This window comes from Pinus tabuliformis, chromosome 8 (assembly GCF_031772625.1).
Source record: "Pinus tabuliformis cultivar Carrire ecotype Pingquan chromosome 8, CPIR1, whole genome shotgun sequence".
Taxonomy (NCBI): Eukaryota; Viridiplantae; Streptophyta; class Pinopsida; order Pinales; family Pinaceae; genus Pinus; species Pinus tabuliformis.
In genome coordinates this window covers 1,718,189,153-1,718,210,277 of record NC_142294.1, presented here as the reverse complement: position 1 = coordinate 1,718,210,277, position 21,125 = coordinate 1,718,189,153, and the positions used below count along the sequence as shown (strand labels likewise).

The window sequence follows — 21,125 nt, the reverse complement described above, 5'->3', positions numbered from 1 at the left end:
TTTCACATTTTGAAATTGAAAGGTTTTGCAAGGATTGCTGGGATGCAAAATCAGGCAATTCAACAAGTTCTCTGCAGTTGTGTATTCTTAGTAGCTTCAATCTCTTCATATGTGACCAACTCGATATTTTCCTTAATCCCAAGTTATCTTCAATAAATAGTTCAAGCAGTTCTTTTGGAAAAGTTGATAATTCTATGAGTTTTGTGCAGTGCTGCAGGTAAAGTTTATTTAATCGAGGAAGACTGCTAAAACTTGCAGGCAGGGAGGAAAATTTGTATGATTTCAGGCATAGAACTTCTAATGATGAAAAATCTCCAATATCCTGTGGAAGGCGACACCCACCTGATTTTAGATGCTCCAATGAAGTAAGTCTAGAAAAACTAGGTGGAAGCACTGATAAACTATAGTTTTCTTCCATTTCTAGAATTCTTAGCTTTGAAAGATTTCCAATGCTCTGAGGAAGTTCACACAGATTGTAGCATCTATTCAGAAATAACTCTTGTAAACAAACCAGATTTCCAATTATGTTCACTGCCTTAACAACCAGGTACTGTGGTGGGTTTAAGACCTTACCATGAAGAAGCTATTACCATAAGCAGATGATGGGGTGGTCCAGGAGATGCTCAGACAGTTCAGATAGTTTTAAGAAGAGGCACTTTGCTTCATCACTACGCTTCAACCTGGGAGACAAGCTTCGCTTTTCTACGCTTCCACCATCAATGTCAACAGACAGGTCGGGGGGATCCATAGGTTAGGTAGGCACCCACTCCAAATTCTTCACCTTAGCTGCCATTATTCCAAAGTTATTTGCCATTGTCGAGTAATGGCTTCTTTGTTCTTGCACGCAGGATTTCATTGTCAACTATGTTTCCTGTGCATAACCACCAGTAGCATAATAAGATATGGAAAAAGGAGCATAGCCCGCCCGAACCAACAAGCGAAGGCAGAGTGAGTAAGGAACAAAGAAAGCCTTTTCCGTTCTTCCATTACTTCACTGCCTTAACAACCAGGTACTGTGGTGGGTTTAAGACCTTACCATGAAGAAGCTATTACCATAAGCAGACGATGGGGTGGGTTTATGCCCAGGATTGATAGAGCTTACCTTCTGAAGAAGAAATCATGCTTCCTTCTTACCGCCTTCTCTACAATGCCTCAAACTCTACTCTATGAAGACCAGGAGATGCTCAAGAAGTTGTAGCCCTTCTCTCGCCACGCAGTAGGCTACCTGTCTTCCCATCTTCATGCAGCAACCCTGTATGTCTCAGTACAATGTCCCAAGCATTAAATGCCTAGCAATAATGCTAGCAATGTCCCAAGCATTAAGCAGATGTTTTAAACTGCCTCTAACGTTGATGGCAAAAAATTGAATATAACCTATGTTTTTGCCTCCCCGCCTCGGGAAGAGGCCAAATAACACGGTAAATTACCATGTACTAAAAAACTTTCAATATACTCCATCAACCGCCATTAAGAAACAGCTCACAAGCAGGTTAACTAATGCTAGCATCGAGGTTTTCGATTACTATAGTCCCTGGCCATTGCCAGATGGCAGGGACTAATAAGAATAAGAACTGCAGGGACTAATAAGAACTGTACAAGATGCATAAAACACTTTATAGTGAAAAAAATATTAAAACAAAAAAAATTGATTCAATAAACGACCATTAAATTTCATTTTCAAACATTTCCTCAACATTAGTATTTATAAAATATTAATATGTCAAAACTAAAGTAAACTTTGTGATTTTATTTTCAAATTATTTGATTGTAAAAACAACATAATCAAACATATTAAATAAGTGTTTTTTGTTAAGCTTCGAAAACGCAAATGCGGTAACGTTGCAGATCGCTTAGACATTTTCATTAAATTTTAAAATTTTTACTCCTAATCTCAAATTCTAAAGGTCCATGGCTCGAATCCGGGCTTGAACATTTTCTCGAAATTTTTACTAAAAATCATTGTTAACAAAACTAATATAATTATTATATTTTGATTTTAAAAAAATACTCTATGCATGCGTCTGGGTGGTGTAGTCGGTTATCACGTTAGTCTCACACACTAAAGGTCCCCGTTTCATGTCCGGGCTCAGACAGATGACTCTCTGGAAACTTTTCTGTCGGCGCTTACGCAATCGAAGTTTGAGCGCGGCGATTTTGGCCAAATTCTGAATTTTTCGGGAATGTTATTGAACTGTCCTCTAAATTTCTCAAATTCCCCTCTGAAATTTTAAGTTGTGATAAACAAAGAAAATCTAAAATATTCGGAATGCCATTGAACTTTCCTTTAAACTTCTCAAATTCCACTCTGAAATTTTAAGTTGTGATAAACAATGTGGAACAGGTTGGGCTCAGATATTTTAGCGAAATTCTACAATTTCCCTAATGGCATTGAACTTTCCGTAAAAATTTTCAAGTTTCACTCTGAAATTTTAAGTTGGGATAAACAATGTGGAAATGGAAATCACCGCTGTTCGAATCCGGGCTTAGACATTTTCCTAAAATTTCCGCAACGCCATTCAACCCTATGGCATATTCTGTATTAACACCGAACCAAGTTACTTTTATTCTCATTGAGTTTTAAAATTTCTCTAAAATCTGAACTAAACAATATTGGAGATATGAGTATAGGTCTGGGTGGTATAGTCGCTTATCACGTTCTCACACACCAAAGGTCCCAGAGTCCCAGTTCGAGTCCAGGCCCAGACATTTTCAATAGGGTTTTGAAAATTCCGTTCGAGTCCGGGCTCAGACACTCTCATTAGGGTTTTAAAATTCCGTTCGAGTCGGAGCTCAGACAGTCTCTAGTGTTTTAACCATAAAATTTCCTCAAGGCATATTGTCATTTTCATTACAATCAATTCCATGGCATATTGACATTTTCATTAGATTTTTAAAATTTAATCCAGCACCAATTCCATGGTATATTGACATTTTCATTAGATTTAAAAAAAATTCCCTGCCAATAAATTCCACGGCAGAGAATGGCATATTCTCTGGTAGCATTAAAATAAAGTCTATCCTATTTTAACAGAAAAATGCTTCGGGCATTTTCAGTATTGATTGAACTCCATGGCATATTCCGAAGTAGCATCAAAATAAAGCCAACTCTGTTTGACCTTTCAGTTTGTCCCCTGTAAACCAGGAAAATACTTCAGGCTCTGTTTATATGGTTTTGTTGCATGTAGCCTTTTATTGTGGACTATTGTTGAAAGAGAGTTGCCATTGAGTTGAAATAGAATGACTTGGCAATCTTAATCAAATTTATGTTGTTTATATGTGCACTTGCATCTGTCAGTCCAAGTTTGAGTAAGCAAGATTAATCATTACACCAAAAATTATGATAATAGGGAAGGCCAATGCTTATTTCTTAGTGTTGTTTTTATTGGAAAACAAACCTTTCTGTGCCTGGTTTATAATTGTAAAAAATAAAATATGTCATAGGATTTGGATATCATGCCATTATTTTACATAAAAATACTAATACAAATTAACTTAAAGAAAAAACAAAAAGAGGCCAAGCAAGAAAACATATTCTCCATGTCACTAATAAGTTGAGCATTAAAAAACCAAAGTTACCACTTACTAGTAATCTTATCATAAAACAAAGGAAAGCCAAGCAAAAAAACATACTCTTCAGATCACTAATAAGTTGAGTATTAAGAAAAACTAAGTTACCAGTAACCCTAACATTCAGGGACTTGGAAAACAGCCTAGCTGCAATTGGATTTAACGTCAAAGCCAAAACTCCACATGTTAATGTGGGAAAAATTTGACAGCCACAAAAGATGGAGATCCATACATTGCTAAAATGGTTGGTTGTGAGAATAATGCAGAAATGGTTAGTTATGAGTGGTTGAACTGAATTAGTTGTAGGTGGTTAAACAGAATTAGTTATGAGTGGTTAGGAATTAGTTTGTGTTTTAACCTATATAAGTGTGATGTAATTGAGCAAAGTAATTAATGAAGTTTGTGGTTTTCTGTTTTAATTTGGTATCAGAGCTCAGGGTTTGAGCTGGGGTGAGAGCGCAGGTGAGGAAGGCCGAGTGGTGTTTGCGTGAGGCCGGATCTGCTGTTGAAGAGTGAACTTGTTTGTGCCACCTGCGAAGCTGTGGAACCGAGTGTTTTGTCTGTTGCTGCTGGAGATGCCGAGAGCCCTGAGACCCGCTAGGGTGCTGCTGAGTGCCGCTGTTTGAGTGTTGCACAAGTGTGAGGCTAGCTTTGGAGCCTCTGAGTTGGAGTTGTGCATATGTGCAGCTGAGGGTTTCAGCTTAGTTGCAGTATTGTAAAGCTGTGACGCTGTGTTGAGAAGAGGGCGTTGTGCGTTGGAGTTTTGAGTGAGGTAAAGTATTTGTCTGCTCTCGTCCTTGTCTAAAGCCGCAGTTGTAGACCTGTGTGTTGACGCCGGTTGAAGGAAGCAAGACGACTTTGAAGCGTTGAAGGAAGCAAGACGATCTTTGAAGCCGTCAGTTGGAAGCGTTGAAGGAAGCAAGACGATCTTTGAAGCCGTCAGTTGATGTTGAAAGGGAGGTTGTTCGCTGCCGCCATTGTGAAGAGAGAACCGTCCCTGTCCCGCTGTCGAGAACTGTCAGTGAGACGCATTGAAGCCTTAACTGTATTGGCGTGTGAGGCCGCTGTATTGAACACATGAGAACGTTGCTGGTGCTGTCCGTCATTGTCCAGAACGCTGTCAAGAACGCCCTGTCCAGAATCCACTTGCTGGTGTGCTGCCAAGACCCCTGTCAAGAACTCGGGTAGCAGTTGCTGTTGTGCGTATGTGCTGCCAAGACCCCTGTCAAGAACTCGGGTAGCAGTTGCTGTTGTGCGTATCAAGAACCGTTCGCGTGCTGCTCGTGTGCAGATTCTTGCCATCCGAGAACTGTTGCAGCCATCCGTTGTGCTGTGCGTTTGCATGCTGCCAGAACGCAGAAGAACGCAGAACCGTTGAGAAGCAAGGTGTCGTTGCTCGTGAGCCATCAAGAAAGGCTGCGTGGAGCCAGTTTTTATGGCCGTCTTGTTGAAATAAGACCCTTCTCCTTTGTTTCGGTGCATTTTTTGTTGAGTCGAGTTTTTTGTGGAGTCAAGTTTTGCTAAACTTGAAAGTCTGCGCATCTTGTTTTATGCCCGATACGTGTCCAATTACAGACCATATAACCACAGATCCAGTCCATTAAGGAAAACGAGTGGAAGCATTTCTCAGGCAGTGAGGCCTGAAGCAAGGGCCGAGGCAGTGAGGCAAGCAAGGGTGTGTGCGTATACAGTCGAGGAGCAAGGCGTATACCGTTGCTGTAGTTTTTTAAGATTGCGTGGAGTGCTGCATTGCGTGGAGTCCCTGTCCAGAACATTGCCTGGTGCTGTCGAAGACTGTCGAGAATCGTTTGCTGGTGTTTTTTTTTTTTTTTTGCAAGCTTACCGTGGTCATATTCTTTTTCAGTCGGCCCGGTTTTCTTTTGTTCAAGAGAGTGCTGTTAGTGAGCACCGTTTGTGACAGGTGATAAAGCTAACTGATATGTCTATTATTTTAGACAATGATCTTTTTAATGCTCATTTTCTCATGAACCCATTTGGGATTAGCAGTGTTTTTGAGTCCATTGACAAAGAGTTTCATGTTGTTGAAGATCATGTCCCTGAAGAAATCACTCATGTTGTTGAGGATCACGCTGTTGAAGAAATCACTGAGATTAAAACTTGCCCGGTTGTTAGAAGTTTTATTGGATCTACTTTCAAGATGACTGCTACTTTGGAGGATACTACCATGGATGTTCTTTGAAGGCCGCTCATGTTCAAAGATGACTGCATTTTGGTGACTCCTTCGTTGGTTCCTCATGGAAAGTGGGGAGAACATGAATTAAATTACCTCGTTCGAGATCTTGCATTGGCTCTCAATCCAAAAGAGGTTGTTGACGTTAAGTATGTAAGCAAGGAGCAAAGGAATTTCATAAGGAAACCCAAAAAGGTGAAGATGAAACTGCACCAGCAATGGAAAAGGAACAAGCATGGACCTTTTAATAAGAAGGCAAAAATGAAATGTTTTGTTGTAAGCCTAGCTGAGACTTAGACCAGCAGGCAAGTTAAAGTTTAAGTCGTCATGATTAAGAATATAGTTTCTTGTATATCGTGCTATAGTATATATTTGTTATATAGTTGGAATTAAGGGGGAGTGGTAGAAAGGTATTAATTCCAACTACCCTCTGTTAATGCAGTAGCTAGATCAATCTAGAGAATACAGCAGATGTTCAAAGTACTAGATCAATCTAGAGAATACAACAGATGTTCAAAGTACAAGTTCTAGAAGTCAGTTAGGTATGGTAGAAAATCCATTTCTCCATTAAGGGAGGATGTGAGAATAATGCAGAAATGGTTAGTTATGAGTGGTTGAACTGAATTAGTTGTAGGTGGTTAAACAAAATTAGTTATGAGTGGTTAGGAATTAGTTTGTGTTTTAACCTATATAAGTGTGATGTAATTGAGCAAAGTAATTAATGAAGTTTGTGGTTTTCTATTTTATTTTTGGTTGCACAGATGAAAGCAGTGGGGAGTGCACCTGATACAAGTTTTGTGCTATATGATATCGAAGGGAATTAAAGAAAGCACCATCTCAGCCACCACAGTGAGAAGGTTGCTATGGCATTTGAGCTCAGTGCCAGCACATTCCCAGGGACAACAATCCGAGCTTTAAAGAAAATTTTCGTCTGGTTATTGTCGTACTGCTCTAGAGTTCATCTGTAAGATTGTTGGGCGCAATAATTGTGAGGGATGATAACAGTTTCCATCATTTCAGAGGTAGTCAAGTTCTTTTCAGGATTACTAGTAATGCAAGGTGAGGCAGGAAAGAACAATTTCAATATAGTCACTGGAAATTTCAATTTCAATAACTGAGAAAACATAGTTATTACCAAAATCATAAATCATAAAGTTTTTTTTGGGTATAACTATGCTTTCACTTTTACTCAGTTATAAATTATTAATATATCTGATTTGATTTCTCTTCAGATTTATATATTATTAAATAAATTTTTAAATTACAAGAATTATCTATAAAAAAATTTATTTATTTGTTTTTTAAATTATTTTAATAATTTTTAATTTTTTATAACTAAAAAAATTTAATAATAAAATTATTTGTTGAATTGAGGCTTTTGTGATCCATAATAGTTATAAGCAGAACTTCGGTGTAAATCACATAAAGAGAGATATTTGTTTCGAACCAACCAGTGTAGTTCATTGTCAGGATAAGCTGGATCTGTTTCTTCAACTTATCCTGACAATGAACCACACTCTAGTTCGAAACGCGTCGACAAATATCTCTCTTTATGTAATTTACACCCAAATTCTACTTATAATAAAATCATTAATTCTCATAACTTAATTTGACAATTGGTAATAAAATATTGATCCAGAATTTAGGAGGTTATGATTGAAGTGCAATATTTCTTCTAATGGATATTAGAAATCCATTAAAAACACCGTATATGCTTCATGTTGTTGCATATCTAGAGTTCAATATTTAATATACTGTTATTTTCGTGAACTCAAGATATACACCATGAAAGTGGATGTCAAATTCGTGTTCAGATGGGTTTCTGAGTTTGTTAATACTTAATATATCTAGTATAATGTTTATTTTATAAATTTAATATATAATTATATATGTTGTTTAATTTTAAGTGTAATATTATATAATAAATATTGACGGGAAATGGTAAAGCATTTATTATGGAATTTCCCATTTACTAGGTTTTGTCAGGAGTATGTTTAGTTAAAGCAAGTAGGAGTAGGAATTGTTTATGGACTCTAAGGAATTGTCTAGATGTGGTTGGAATTTGAGTAAAAAATTTTCAAAAAATCTTGTAAAGGCACTGTTTGAATCATGTTTTTGATAATGGAAATGGATTCAGCACCATCAAAAACTTTCAGAGCACCTAACATTTTGAAGTTTAACAACTATAACTTAGAGTTACAAAAATTCTTGCTAGATTTTCTCAAAATATGACCAAAATTTCTATAACTTTTAGGGCAAAAAAAACAGTCTCCTTAGACTACTATTTCTTAATATGACTCTCTCTCAATACTATTTAGCATTGCTTGAAATTTTCAATCTTAATTATTTTATAAAAATTAAAGTTTACTATTTCTCTATCTTTTATTATATATGTAATATAATTATATCTTGGAAATAAAGTTTGCTATTTCTCTATCTTTTATTATAGATGGAAAGAAGAGATATGTATACATTTGAGGGAAAAAATAGATTGAAATCTCTTTCCGTGCATATCCACACAAGAAAAAGTTCTCCTTTTCAAAATTTAAAATGATTCAATAACAAGGGTTTCAACATGATACAATGCTTCAGTCACAAAGGGTTTCAATGTAACACAATAATCCGGTAAAAGGGGTTTCAATATACCACAATGCTCTGTAAGAACTTCAAATAATGCCATGGAGTGGAATGCAACACTGCTCCAGTAGAAAGGGTTTCAATATACTACAATTCTCTGAATAACTTCAAATATTGCCATGGAGAGGAATGAAATCAAAACATAGGATCATTGTAAAACCTAGTCATCAAATGTAACCACCATTTTTCCCGTGGCATGGCCTCCAGCCATCTTTGTCCACGCATCTTCCAATTTTGCCAGAGAATGCTTTGAGTCAAGAACCGCTCTCAGTTTCCCCTCTCTGGCCAAATCCACCACCAAAGAAAGGTCTGCGGCATTTCCCGAAACAAATAATGGCAGCAATTTCTGCTTGGCTCCAGTAACTTTATGTGCAGCAAATGTTGCCAATGACATAAAATTTGGAGTGAGATCAATCACTTTAGCAGAGGGATTTAGATTAGGCTTGAATGTGGACCATGGGATATCATGGGCACCGTTAATTACAGCATCATATTTGCGGACTGCAGGACTCTTCAAGGCTGCACCTTCTGGTGTTTTGTAGTCCAGCACTTCATCTGCCCCTAGATCCTTGATCATGCTCATATTACGCGCGCCGCAAGTAGCAGTAACATGCGCTCCTCCTAGCTTTGCTATCTGTATGCAGAAACAAACAGGTAAACTCGTTAAATTCCCCTTACATTTATGCAGTGAGTATTGAGATTTGGAAATATTAAAAGGTGACATTTCAGAGAACATATTACCTTGTAATTAAAATTCAAATTTGAAGCATTGTCTTGAACAATAAAATGATACCTGCACAGCATAATGCCCAACTCCTCCAGACGCAGCTGTTACAAGTACATTCATTTCTTTCCCATTTGCATCAAGCCTAATGCCTGCTGCATCTCGAACCGCCTGCAATGCAGTGAGTGCAGCCATGGGCAAGCATGCACCAATTTCAGCAGAAACCTCTGCAGGCCTCTTTACAGTTCTCCTTACAGGTGCCACAGCATACTCAGCAAGTCCCCCATTTTTCTGCAATGAAAAAATGGTCAACTTCTGTGTGTGAGAGAGCGAGAGTAACAACACTACTCCGAATTATCATTCTAAACACTTGTTCTGCTTTGAATTCTATTTAGTAGACACATAAAAGTGAACGAAAATTATGGGCAGAGTCAAGGATTATGTAATTCAGAAGTAGGTAATAAAGTTGACTACATGACAAGCATACAGACTGTCCAGAGTCGCTGAAATTGCACAAGATGTGCTGAGTCTAATTACTAGAGGTTTTTGCCCTTTTCATGCACCTTTTTCAGTCAAGTTTTAGTGGTGTAATTTGCAGATTTTGAGTTTTCCAAAAGTTTTTCAGGATTCTGAATTTAATTTTGCACTAAAAACACATTTTAATTTTGCATTAAAAACATATTTTAAATAATTGAAATTCATTACCCTGTCAAAAATTTATCACCAATCTCTGAAAAAAAAAAAAAACAGAGTTAAAGTGCTTTTGTTTGGCTAAGAGCTCATCTTCCTCAGACATAGGGAAACAGGTTAACGCCCCAATACCCAAAGGCATCTCGCAGGAGTGAAAGTCTTTCCCCTTACGGACCACAGGCGGGTTATTCTAGGTGATGTGATTTTTTTGAATAATGATGATGAGTCAACTTGCATTCGTAGTTAGCAGCTAAAAATGGTTATCCTGGCTACTGGTTTGACAACTAAATTATAATAAATTTTCTCACCTTAAAAAAATTAATTTACATACCAATACTTGCTCGTACCCGTGGTTCCATTGTAAAACAAAGTACCCTACCCTATGGTTCCATTGCCAAAGCTATGTTTTAGCTCAATCTAAATTAGAGAATGTGAACATGGAAGAACTAAAGTAAATGTTTATTTATTAGAGCAAACAAGCAGAAAAAGCAAAACCCAAGACAGAAAACGAAAGAAGACGCACGAAAATTGCCAAATTATACATGGCTTTACACTCTTCGCTGGAATAAACATAGGGATGCCAAAATAGAATGGGCATCAGTTACATGCAGGTGTCATGTTGGTTGCAAAGAAGATTCAGATTGTCACGGGAGTTATATGCAGAGCTAACAATTCAGACTGTCATATAGAGAGGAATAATTGGGTTTTCAATGGGTATCACAATGGAGTGGAAAAATTACAACTTTTATGTATTCTTATTGTTTTTTCCTGGGTGGAATGGGTAATACCCTTGTGAAAGAAGTAAACTAATATTGTCATAGTGTGAGCAGGTTCTTTGTAGGGATCCATATGTTTTTTTTTAAATAGATAAATTTAGTACTGCGTTAGTAGTTTAAGCGGTTGGTAACATGGTTTGTTGTCTTATTTACCTAGATTCAATTTTTGTCAGGATATTAATCACGAACAGCGCTACTTACTGTTTAAATGGCACGGATTACTGTTCAGAGTCAGCATAGTCAGCTAGAGTCAACAGATAATAAATATCATTCCGTGCAATTATTATTTGTTTGTAATTGAAGATGTGTATAAATTGCAATCTTTAGTAATGAAAGGGGCAAGCTTTGAGTGTCGATTGTGTTCTCTGATATGGTATCGGAGCGAGGGTCGTGAGGGAAAGTTGGTGTAGAGGTTGATTGTGAAGAGTTACAAGCCTGTGAGTTGGCTCAGTGGAGTAGTGAGTTTGTCCACCGATAGTTGTGTCCCTGTTAGTTGTACGTTGCGTTGAAGTTTGTGTTCTCCTCGGACTGAGACTACTTGGTTGTTGCAAATTTTGTAAGTGTGAGAGTTGCCTGGGAAGATTAGTGAATTAGTGCAGAGAGAATCAATTTTCTCAAGCTTGAAATCGTGCTGCTGTGTGAAAGACGTTCTCAGTTGCTGTGTGAAAGATGCTGGTGAGTGACGTTGTTGTAAGTTGGTCAGTGTGAAACTGTGTTGTTGTTGGTTGTAGTCGTTGTAAAAATTAAGTGGTTGTTTTCAGCGTCAGTTTGCTCCGTCGTTGCATTTCAAAGCCCCTTCCGTGGTAAAATATTTTTAAATTAAAGCCCTATGTTTTGTGAAATATGTTTTTATGATTAAAAAAAGAGCAATGAATTTTTATTTTGGAGATTGATGTTATAAAATGTGATAAGAGCACGTGGGTTTATAAGAAAAAAAACAAATTAATATTCAAGTGTGTTGTGCGGTGGTCTTTATAAGGGTAAGAAGGAAGAATATAAAGTTTGAAGGGTAAATGGCACGGTGGGAAGAGGAGTTATAATTTTTTATTTTTTTTCAAAAAAACATTTCATTTTTCTTTCTTGCTAAAGGGTCTATGTTTGTTATTTTTTGACGCAGTTTCATCTTCACCTTTCTTGTTTTTATTATGAGCTTTTTATGCTCTTTTCCTAAGTACTTAACATCAACAACCTCTTCTGAATTGGGATGCAAGGCAAGATCCCGAACAAGGTAATCCCATTTATGCTCTCCCCACATTCCATGAGAAGTAGCCTTGTAAAGTATGTGACCAAGTTCCTCTTCATCCACCAAAACACACTCATCTTCGAACATGAGCATCCTCTAAACAACATCCATGGTTGTATCATCCATGGTTGTATCATCCACTGTCACAACCATCTTAGAAGCAGATCCAATTAAATTGCTAACAATTGGGTTTTGAGAGAAGTAAGTTTTACTCTGATTAATTGCAAGATCATGTGGAATAAAATGCACCTGCTGATATTCATGGTCATCAATAAAACCATTATGTAACTCAAAAATACTACCGGAATAAAAAATATTATTAGGCCCAAAAATACTTCCAAATGGACTCTCTAAAAATGCATAATCAAAAATATCAGTATCCAACATTATCCCACTCATTTCCTTCCAATGAGACCGATGACTTCCACACACAGTGGTAGCCACAACCAACTCGTTCACAGTAATATCTCCACACACAAAGTCAGAGATCAGGCAGCGATGTTCATTGCCTTTTTCAAGCTTTACAATCCCATGAGCTTTGGCAGCTTCGTCAAACAGTGGCCACGACAAACTTTACTCCTCTACGCTACAATAGTTCAACCAAAAACTCCTAGGCTTTCACGCCTCACTTCACATCACAACCGACAACGACTTCTTCAATTGACAACACAACTCCAGGTCTTCACTGGTCTTCCATTTGTAACCTAACTTTAGGTCCTCATAAGAAGCACATAGCACGCTGCAATTGACTTTCCACTATTTGATTTCACCAAATCTGCTGCTTTGAACAGATCTGCCCACTGATCTGCAAAGATTTGCTTGAAAGCCTTTGGGAAACAAATTTACAGACAATAGCATGAAACCAACCAATTTACGCAACATGTAAACTAGATCACTGATGTATGTGGACCTATGCAAACTAGATCTATTGGTGGAACATGGTATTTTCTTATTTTTGTTGATGATAGATCTAAGTATACATAGGTTTATTTCATACGAAAAAAGAGTGATGTTTTTGAATACTTTAAAGAGTTTAAGAGTATAGAGGGAAATAAATTTACTGACAATAGCATGAAACCAACAAATTTACACAACGCACTGCAATTTTTACTTTATAACCAAATATTTTCTCATGGGCCTTCGCATTGGCTGCAATTAAACACAAAGATTACACCGCTGGACAAACTTACTCTACTTCCACCCTCACAAATATCGACCCTATGGATGCTCACAAGCCTCAATGAGTAGCTCAACGGCTCCTTCTCACCACTCAGTCACAAAGCGCCACTCCAGCGGCCACACATGCACAAGCGGACATGCTATGTGCCCTCGCAGCCTCTTGCCACCAACTTTAGCAAAAGATGCTCATAAATCTGGCCAAAAAACAAATCGTGGGAAACTATCACTAGTTCCACACACCTTCTTATCCTCAAGGCTTCTCAACACTCAACTTCAAGATCCACTATTGATCCATTGCTCAACAATGGTCGTCCTCCGCACAACAAGGGATTGTTCTACCTCCTTGCCAACGCTTTGCCTTGAAGCTTTCAAAACCTCTAATGAACAATCCTCCAAAAGCAGCGAAGTCTCTTTGTGGTGCTGGATTCGTGCCCCTCAATGACTGACTCAGTCTTCTCCACACATAGGACTCGGTCTCCACACACTCATCGGAGTTCACTTCTCCCAAGTATAGACTCAGTGACGCACAGTGTTGAGCTCTGAAACTACATCTCTTCTACACGCTTTTCTAGACTTTTTCCCCTCACCAGTGCCTCACAAGCTATCAAAAATCATTACATATTGATTCTGAGAGTGCATTTAAGTGGTTTTCTAACTATGTTTTTGTGTTTGCTATTTGACTTAGATTTTTCTCATCAGCTGTGGAATGCAGCCACTTTCCGCAGCTGACTTGAGATTCCGCAGTTGTTTTTGTTAATCTCTAGGTTGCAGGTGTTAGCAAGCAAAACAAGGCACGTGGGCAGGTCAGGAATGATTTGGACATGGACCAGGTCCTATTGGTTTAGCCAAATTCGTAGAGGAAAGCCGTGGTCAAACGGGGAGTCCTACAACAAACAGGTCTTTGTTTTTCAACACGTGAAGGATCCGAGACCGTTCCTAGATCCATGGATTCATTTTGACAGCCGTAGACTGCCTCCACGACGCAAATCCAACAACCACCTTTTGGTAGATTGAATGATCATGGCAACCAACACGCTAAGCTCACGGATGCTGTCTTTTTACGTGTCTTCTGCTGAAGGAGTTCCATTATATAATTTCCCTTATAAATAACGCATTTGCAAACGCATGTAGTTAGTTTTTGTTGATGTAATCTTGCTGTTAAGTTTATGTATTGTGTCGTGACACTGGTCCTGTTGTGGTAACGAGAGGATTCTTCCTCTGTTTTGCAATATAATAAGACTCTGTTTTATATGACTATGTGAGCATAATCTCGGACTGACAACGTGTTAACCAAGGCCGTGCAGAGGGCCCCTGCTGGCTAAGGTTTCATTCTTTTATTTCTGTAAAGTTTTCATGTGATGTTATTTTATTTCCATTGTAGATATTTCGTAGTTTGTTCACCTGTGTATATTTCATATTTCAGTTATAGTTTTAATGTTTCATTCCTGTACATGATTTTCCAAGCATTGTATATTTGTGCTAACACTGATCAGTGTGTTTCAGGTTAGGATAGGCCCGAGCATTTTCATACAGTTTTTGCAGTAAATAGTGACATGAGATTGACCTCTCTGCTGACTTTGTATTTCTTAGCTTTCAATTTCAGTTATGCTTTGATTTCAGTCTTATTCATTTGTTGTTGATAGTTAGTTTAGATATCAAATTCTTCATGTCATTTAACGTTATCTCCAGAGCCATGACATAACCCCGAAAAGCTACTTGGCGAGCTATCGGATTTTGAGTGAAGTGATTTGATTCTTCATGTTATTGACGTTATCTCCAGAGCCATGGCTTAACCCGGAAAAGCTACTTGGCGAGCTATCGGACTATAAGTGAAGAGACTTGAATTTATTTTCATTTGCAAGTAGTTAATTTAGATATCAATTCCTCATGTTATTGACGTTATCTTCAGAGCCATGGCTTAACCCCGAAAAGCTACTTGGCGAGCTATCGGACTATAAATGAAGTGAATTGGTTTTCCTTTTATTAGTTTGCAGTTTTTGATTTGTTTGAGTGCAATAGCTTACTTTTATTTCTGTATTTAGATGAGCAATAGAGATAGAGATTTCATGATCAATAGTTCATCATTTATTTGATTCAAATACCTGCACATTCACATTCTTGTTCAAGTATTAATTTCATCATTAGCATGTTTTGAGATCCTCTGAAGTGTTAAGTTCTGGAAGCCATCATTAAGGACATAATTGCCTTAAAATCTATACCCATACTTGCCTTCTAAAGTATTCTTAAAACTTAGGAATAGGATTTCCATTTGCATTAGGAGACAAACCAAGATAAAACCCCCCAAAACAAGATAAAATTGAAAACAATAAAAAAGTAAGAAAGAGGTTGTCTTGCACATATAGTGCACCACACTTCATTAGTTTACGACTCCCGGATTGATAATTAATGTAGCAATTTAGGACATACTAAATTGACTAAACACACAGGTCTTTGACTCCATGTCGCCCCTCAATTTATCTTCCTGCCTAATTAGCTGGCCCTTTTTTCCCGGGGTTACCCAAATACAATAAATTGGGTATGAACAACGACTCTCACGGCTCCAACGCTTAACAGGAAGCTCTCCACACAACTCAACGCCAAACTGCACAATGCCTCCGAAACTGTGATCTCCCACTTAAACATGCAACACCACAATTGGCCTCACGCAACAATTTACCACTCGACCTCACCTCGCAGTGAGCTTTGTCTCCTCGCAGCTTGCCACAACAATTCGTTCTCCACAACAATTCGTTCTCCAGATAGTCGCTGCTCTACTCCAATGGCTCCAACGACCTTCAAACAACAACACAATCTCTTCTTTGACAAATAAGCCTATGATATTTTTAAAGCACTAAAACGATTTCAGTTATTTTTTCTTAAGTATTGTATAAAAATCATTATTCTTCATCCATTCATTTGGAATTTTTTAGTTCAAAAGGAGTGGGAGATAAAAGAGTTGTTTGGATTTTTGAACTCTAAGAGACCTTGAAACTATACCATCTAAAATTGTAAAAGGTGAAGGGTTGTGTAAGTTGGTGGTAGAATTAGAAGTTGAGGAAGGCTAGTAAAGTGAATTAAAGGTAAGAAAATTTAATCATGGTATAATGAAATTAAGTAATATTTAGCCCATGGTATTTTTCCTTAGTACTTAGAACCTAAAAAGAGAAGAGTTTTAAGATTAAAATATGTCAAATATTAGGTTATAAGTGGAGTATTATTGGGAAGGAATTATGGTAATGTTTCACTAAGATGTCCTGAAAAATCTAATACAATAGTCTGAGTCTTAGATGAATTACAATATGGGCCAACAAGAGGATATTTTGGTGGAAAAATAACTGCACAAAATTCTCAAAGCAAAATATTTTTGGCCTAAATTGTTTAGAGACACTTATGCTTATGCCATAAAATGTAAACTCTATCAGACATCTTGAGGAAAAGAGAATAAACTTTCCCTACCATTAAATCCAGTTGATGTTGAAGGACCTTTTGAACAATCAGACTTGGATATTATTGGGGAAATTAACCCAAAATATTCAAAACTCCATAAGTACATATTAAATTCCATAGATTATTTCCCTTGAAGATGGACTAAGATCATTTCTCTAAAAAGGTCAATGCTGATCAAGTGATCCCTTTCCCTAATAATTTCATAATTTCCAAGTTCAGTATCCCCACTTCCTTAGTAGGAGTTGAATAGGATCATCAAAGAAGATATTTACAAACAACACATTCAAACCACTTAGGTAGATCCACCCTATAAGCTCAAAACCAAGATTGATCCAGGTGGATATTGGTGGTCGCCCACCTATTCCACCTAGAACCCCCAGTCAGTTTCATATGTTTCCTTAATTGTAGCACAGTTTATTATTTTTGTCAGTTTTTCGGGTCCTAAACTTCGAGAGACGTTTTGAGGCCCTAAACGACATTTTTTTTTGGAAAAATAGCTTTAGTGATTTCCATGGAAATCACATCAATAACTATAGTCGTCGGAGAGATCTTTCCAACTAGGTATCATACACGTCAAATAGAGATAATATGACCAAGTTACGACCCCGAGAGGTTGGCTACCCAACTAACCCCAACGAGGCCCATAAACTCTTGGTGTTACATCTCCTCGGGTTAGGGTTTTGGTTGTTTAGGGTTTTCTCTTATTGTTCAATAATAAAAAGGCCCTTGAGCCTCATTGTAACTCAGTTCAAAGGCATGTAGCCGCCACATCTCTTCTCAGAGATAAGCTACCATCGCCCAAGCTATCTTATTTCCATTATGTTTGTAATCATAGTTCAATATTTTTTTATTAATGCCCTTGATCCTCATTGTAACTCAGTTCAGAGGCATGTAGCTGCCACATCTCTTCTCATAGGTAAGCTACCATCGCCTGAGCTACTCTTATTTCTATTATGCTTGTAAGCATGTTTCAGTGTTTGATATTAATGAAATGAAGTGTTATTTCTACTGCATCTCTGTATTTATGGTTATATCTGTAATTTGTTGCGTCCTTGTTTAAATCTAGATCAAAGATGGCCTACTATGCAAAGAAATTCATGGACTTGAGAAGTAGTATATTTTCCAAACCAACTTACAAACTTAGCACTAAATACAAGAACTTAAGGTCCCTCCTGGCTAGTTCTAGGTTGGTTCACATTGGCTTGAGGTATAAGCTAATAAAAATATTCCTCAAGCAAAGAGGGTTTGCTTACTTTTTCATTTATAAGAGACTAATATAGAGGGTAAATTCATTTTTAGTTGTACGTTCTATTATGATATCTTATGTTAATATCACTTCCTTTATATGGAATCCTACAACTCCCTCCCCATCTTCTTTAGATATGGATACCAATCATGTTTAGCCTTAGACACGAGGGAGGCTCTTAAACCTATACCTTCTTCACTTAGACTACCTCTCCTACTATCATCACTAGGATGATTAATTCCTTGTTCTCAGTGCTTATAGAAAAAGCATTAAAAGATAATCATATAGTAGCTACATCTTAACTTAGAGGTACATGCAATAAGGAGGAGACATTCTACTTCTAGCCACAAGACCCTTGCAAGGGTGTTGTGTTTAGATCCAAAACCATTGAGATAAATTTGAGGTATAAAATGGGCGTCCTAAGGAAAAAATAAAGAAAAAAAATTAATATGACAAAATAAGAGAGATGAATTTCCAAAATAAAAGAAAGAAAACCACCTTTTAAAACATATTTTTGACTTATTTCCTTATAGGTTTACTCAAATTTCAAAGACACACATTTCTTCATGTATTTCCACTTTATCTCATGGTTGATCTATCAAAAATATGAAAATTGGGTATTCATTGGATGTATAATTTAATTGTGCACTTAGTGAATTCCTATATGTGAAATTTGAGTAAACCTATAAGTTGATAAGTCAAAAATATGATTAAAACAAGTAGTTTTCTCCCTTTCCCTCTAAACATATTTACCCTTATGGTTGACACCATCATATTGAATCGTATCAATTCTTCTAAAGTTGATTTTGATAGTACAATTTTTTTTTTTTTTTTGAGGCCATTTTTTGTACCTCAAATTTCCCCTAATGAAATCTTCCAATCACAATAGACATTCCTCTCCCTTCTCCTCCAAATCTCATTAGAGGCTAACCTCTTATAGGCATTGTGATGCACCACATACCCACGTTTCTAGATCTTCTAGCTCCAAAACATCCAAACAATGTTCAATTAGTTGTTCATTTTCTTTAACCTTGAATGGTAGGAGAGATCCACTTATTGTAAGCATTGACATAGCCAATAGTAACTTCTTGTCATCTTCATCATAATCATCAATTGGTGATGACGTCGGGGGACCTTCACTCTCCCCTAGCATCTGCAATTGAGACATTCTCCACATTTCTTTAGCTCTTAACAAGAATTAATTACTTCTTTCTGCTTTTGTGGTTCCCAACTTTGTATATCACTATTAGATGATAGAATCTAGTTCTTAGGCAATTTCTATTTCATATATTAGATTTGATTTTATAGGAGACATACTCACACTCCCATTTACTTATTGATTCTGATGTACCTAATAAAATCTTTGACCTATTTTTGGTCACTCACTCAACATTAATATTATCTTATCTTATATCCTTTAGGTTACACAATAGTAAGGTAAATACCTAGTGGAGAAGAGGTTCCCCTGTGCCACATGAGTACTATTTTTTCAAAGCTATATTAGTTACAGTGCCTTGCTTAGGAACTTATATTCATCTCTAGTTAGAGTTTGTTCTAAAGTTAGATATAGTGCATGGCATAAAGGAGTTTCCAAAATTAGATAATGTGTTATTTCCAAGGGTAAGAAGGAGAATGCATGCATATTGTTAGTATTCTCTAGTGGGCAAAAAATATTTGGGAGTTAATTATTGGACTTTCAACAACCATAAATTATTTAATTTTGCAACCATTCACCCTTTCATTTAGATTTTAATGTGCATGTTATATATATGGTCTAATTTACAGATTGAAAATTACCGCCATTTATAATAATAATTTCATTTATTGATGTTGTGATGATTTTATTCACTTACTTTCATTTGAAGAAAGCTGATTATCTTGTCACCTGATTTAAAGTCTTCTATCCCTGGTCCAACTTTGACCACTTCACCAGCGATATATGTCCCTGTAATAAAGAAGAAATTTTAGAAAATATATGTTAAAGGTTTCACTTAGATTCTTTTATTCCATAGATTTATCATTATTCACTAACATAATCCATCTTAACTTACGATTTATCAAGAATTAAAAGACACCAAATACCTCTAGAGGCAGATATTTCTTCAAATTTATACTCCAAAAAATGATTACACTTTAAAAAAAATAATCTATCTTAAGATGTGATATATATGAAATTCAAAACAATAAAATTTATATACCATTCTCACTTAAAATATAACAATTAAATAATTATAAATATTTTGCAACTCATTTAATAATAATAATATGATGTAAATTATAAATAAGATGACGTTAATCTTTGAAAATAACAAATATCTAATTTTAATTATTTTGCAATTTACTCTTTTGTTATTACAAAAGAAGAAAAAAGACTTTGATGTGCATTGAGACACTCTAAACGGACACTTACCTCTAAATTTAGAATAAGATAAAAATAAATTTATGCTTATAAACAAAATCCTTAAGCCTATTGCTTTAAACTCTCTTGTTAGGCCCATTGAAGGATGTCTTTGTAACAAGTTATATCAAACACGTAAATCCTTCCTCTAAACAAGTGATGAAAGAAAGTAAATCATTTTCTTTCAAATCCATGCAACATGATAGACATCTACAAGTTAGGTTTTTATTTATATTAAAACTCTTGAAAATTCTGAACCTCCTCAAAGAAATGACACCTTTGAAGGTCTCCTTATAGAAAGGGAAACTAAAAGAAATTAGAACTTTGAAGGAGGGAAATTAACCTTTGAAGGTCTCCTTATAGAAAGGGAAACTAAAAGAAATTAGAACTTTGAAAGAAGGAAATTAAAAGAGACCAGACCTTTATAAAACTAATTTCGTTGCATCCCTTATAAAGTGGGAGTCACTTCATCTTTAAGAGAATAAAAATGCATGAAATTCTTATAAACCATTCCCTTAAGTGTTATTAGAATTAGGACATGTTTATCTCTTTTAAGAACTCTTTATCATGGTCTTCCATCTCTAACAAAGTAATAGGTTGTGGATTTTATTCCCTGCTCTTCAAATACTTGAAATAAGGAATCATTTTTCAAAAGTGAATATTTCATGAGCCAAAGAGCAATATTAAATTGAATGGAATAACATTAAAAACAACACTATTAAATTAGAAAGTGATAGTTTTACCTCTAAGACTTTTAGATAAGATATAAGATTTGGAATGTGTTTATATGAACTTTACACTTTTATATGTATATGATTGATGAATAAAGAAGAATAGGTGGATGATTCGTAAATTGTCGTAGATATTCCATTGAATAGTTCGTCACAATAAATTTGATAAAATTATATTTAAAAAATATGAAATCTACACTATTAGGGTTTTATTTTTCTTTAGATTTTTGGATCTGTAGATTACTATTAATTGTGTATGTATGCAAATTAAAAGTATGCAAAAAATAATGAACGAC

General features: G+C 36.2%; 1 protein-coding gene and 1 non-coding gene across 2 annotated transcripts in view; one reads left to right on the top strand and one right to left on the bottom strand.

The window, feature by feature from the left end:
• Positions 1-2,019: 2,019 nt before the first annotated feature.
• On the top strand, positions 2,020-2,093 carry TRNAV-CAC (transfer RNA valine (anticodon CAC)). Its single transcript has one exon. It is a non-coding gene; the product is annotated as a tRNA-Val (tRNA).
• Positions 2,094-8,555: 6,462 nt separating this feature from the next.
• The window catches only part of LOC149242920 (chloroplast envelope quinone oxidoreductase homolog), a 38,986-nt gene continuing 26,416 nt past the window's right edge, over positions 8,556-21,125 (bottom strand). The window contains exons 3-5 of the mRNA XM_089367728.1: positions 19,554-19,645; positions 9,189-9,410; positions 8,556-9,029 (exon numbers count right to left, since the gene is read on the bottom strand). Coding sequence (XP_089223854.1) covers positions 8,556-9,029; positions 9,189-9,410; positions 19,554-19,645 — 788 coding nt within the window. The remainder of the gene's footprint in view (positions 9,030-9,188; positions 9,411-19,553; positions 19,646-21,125) is intronic.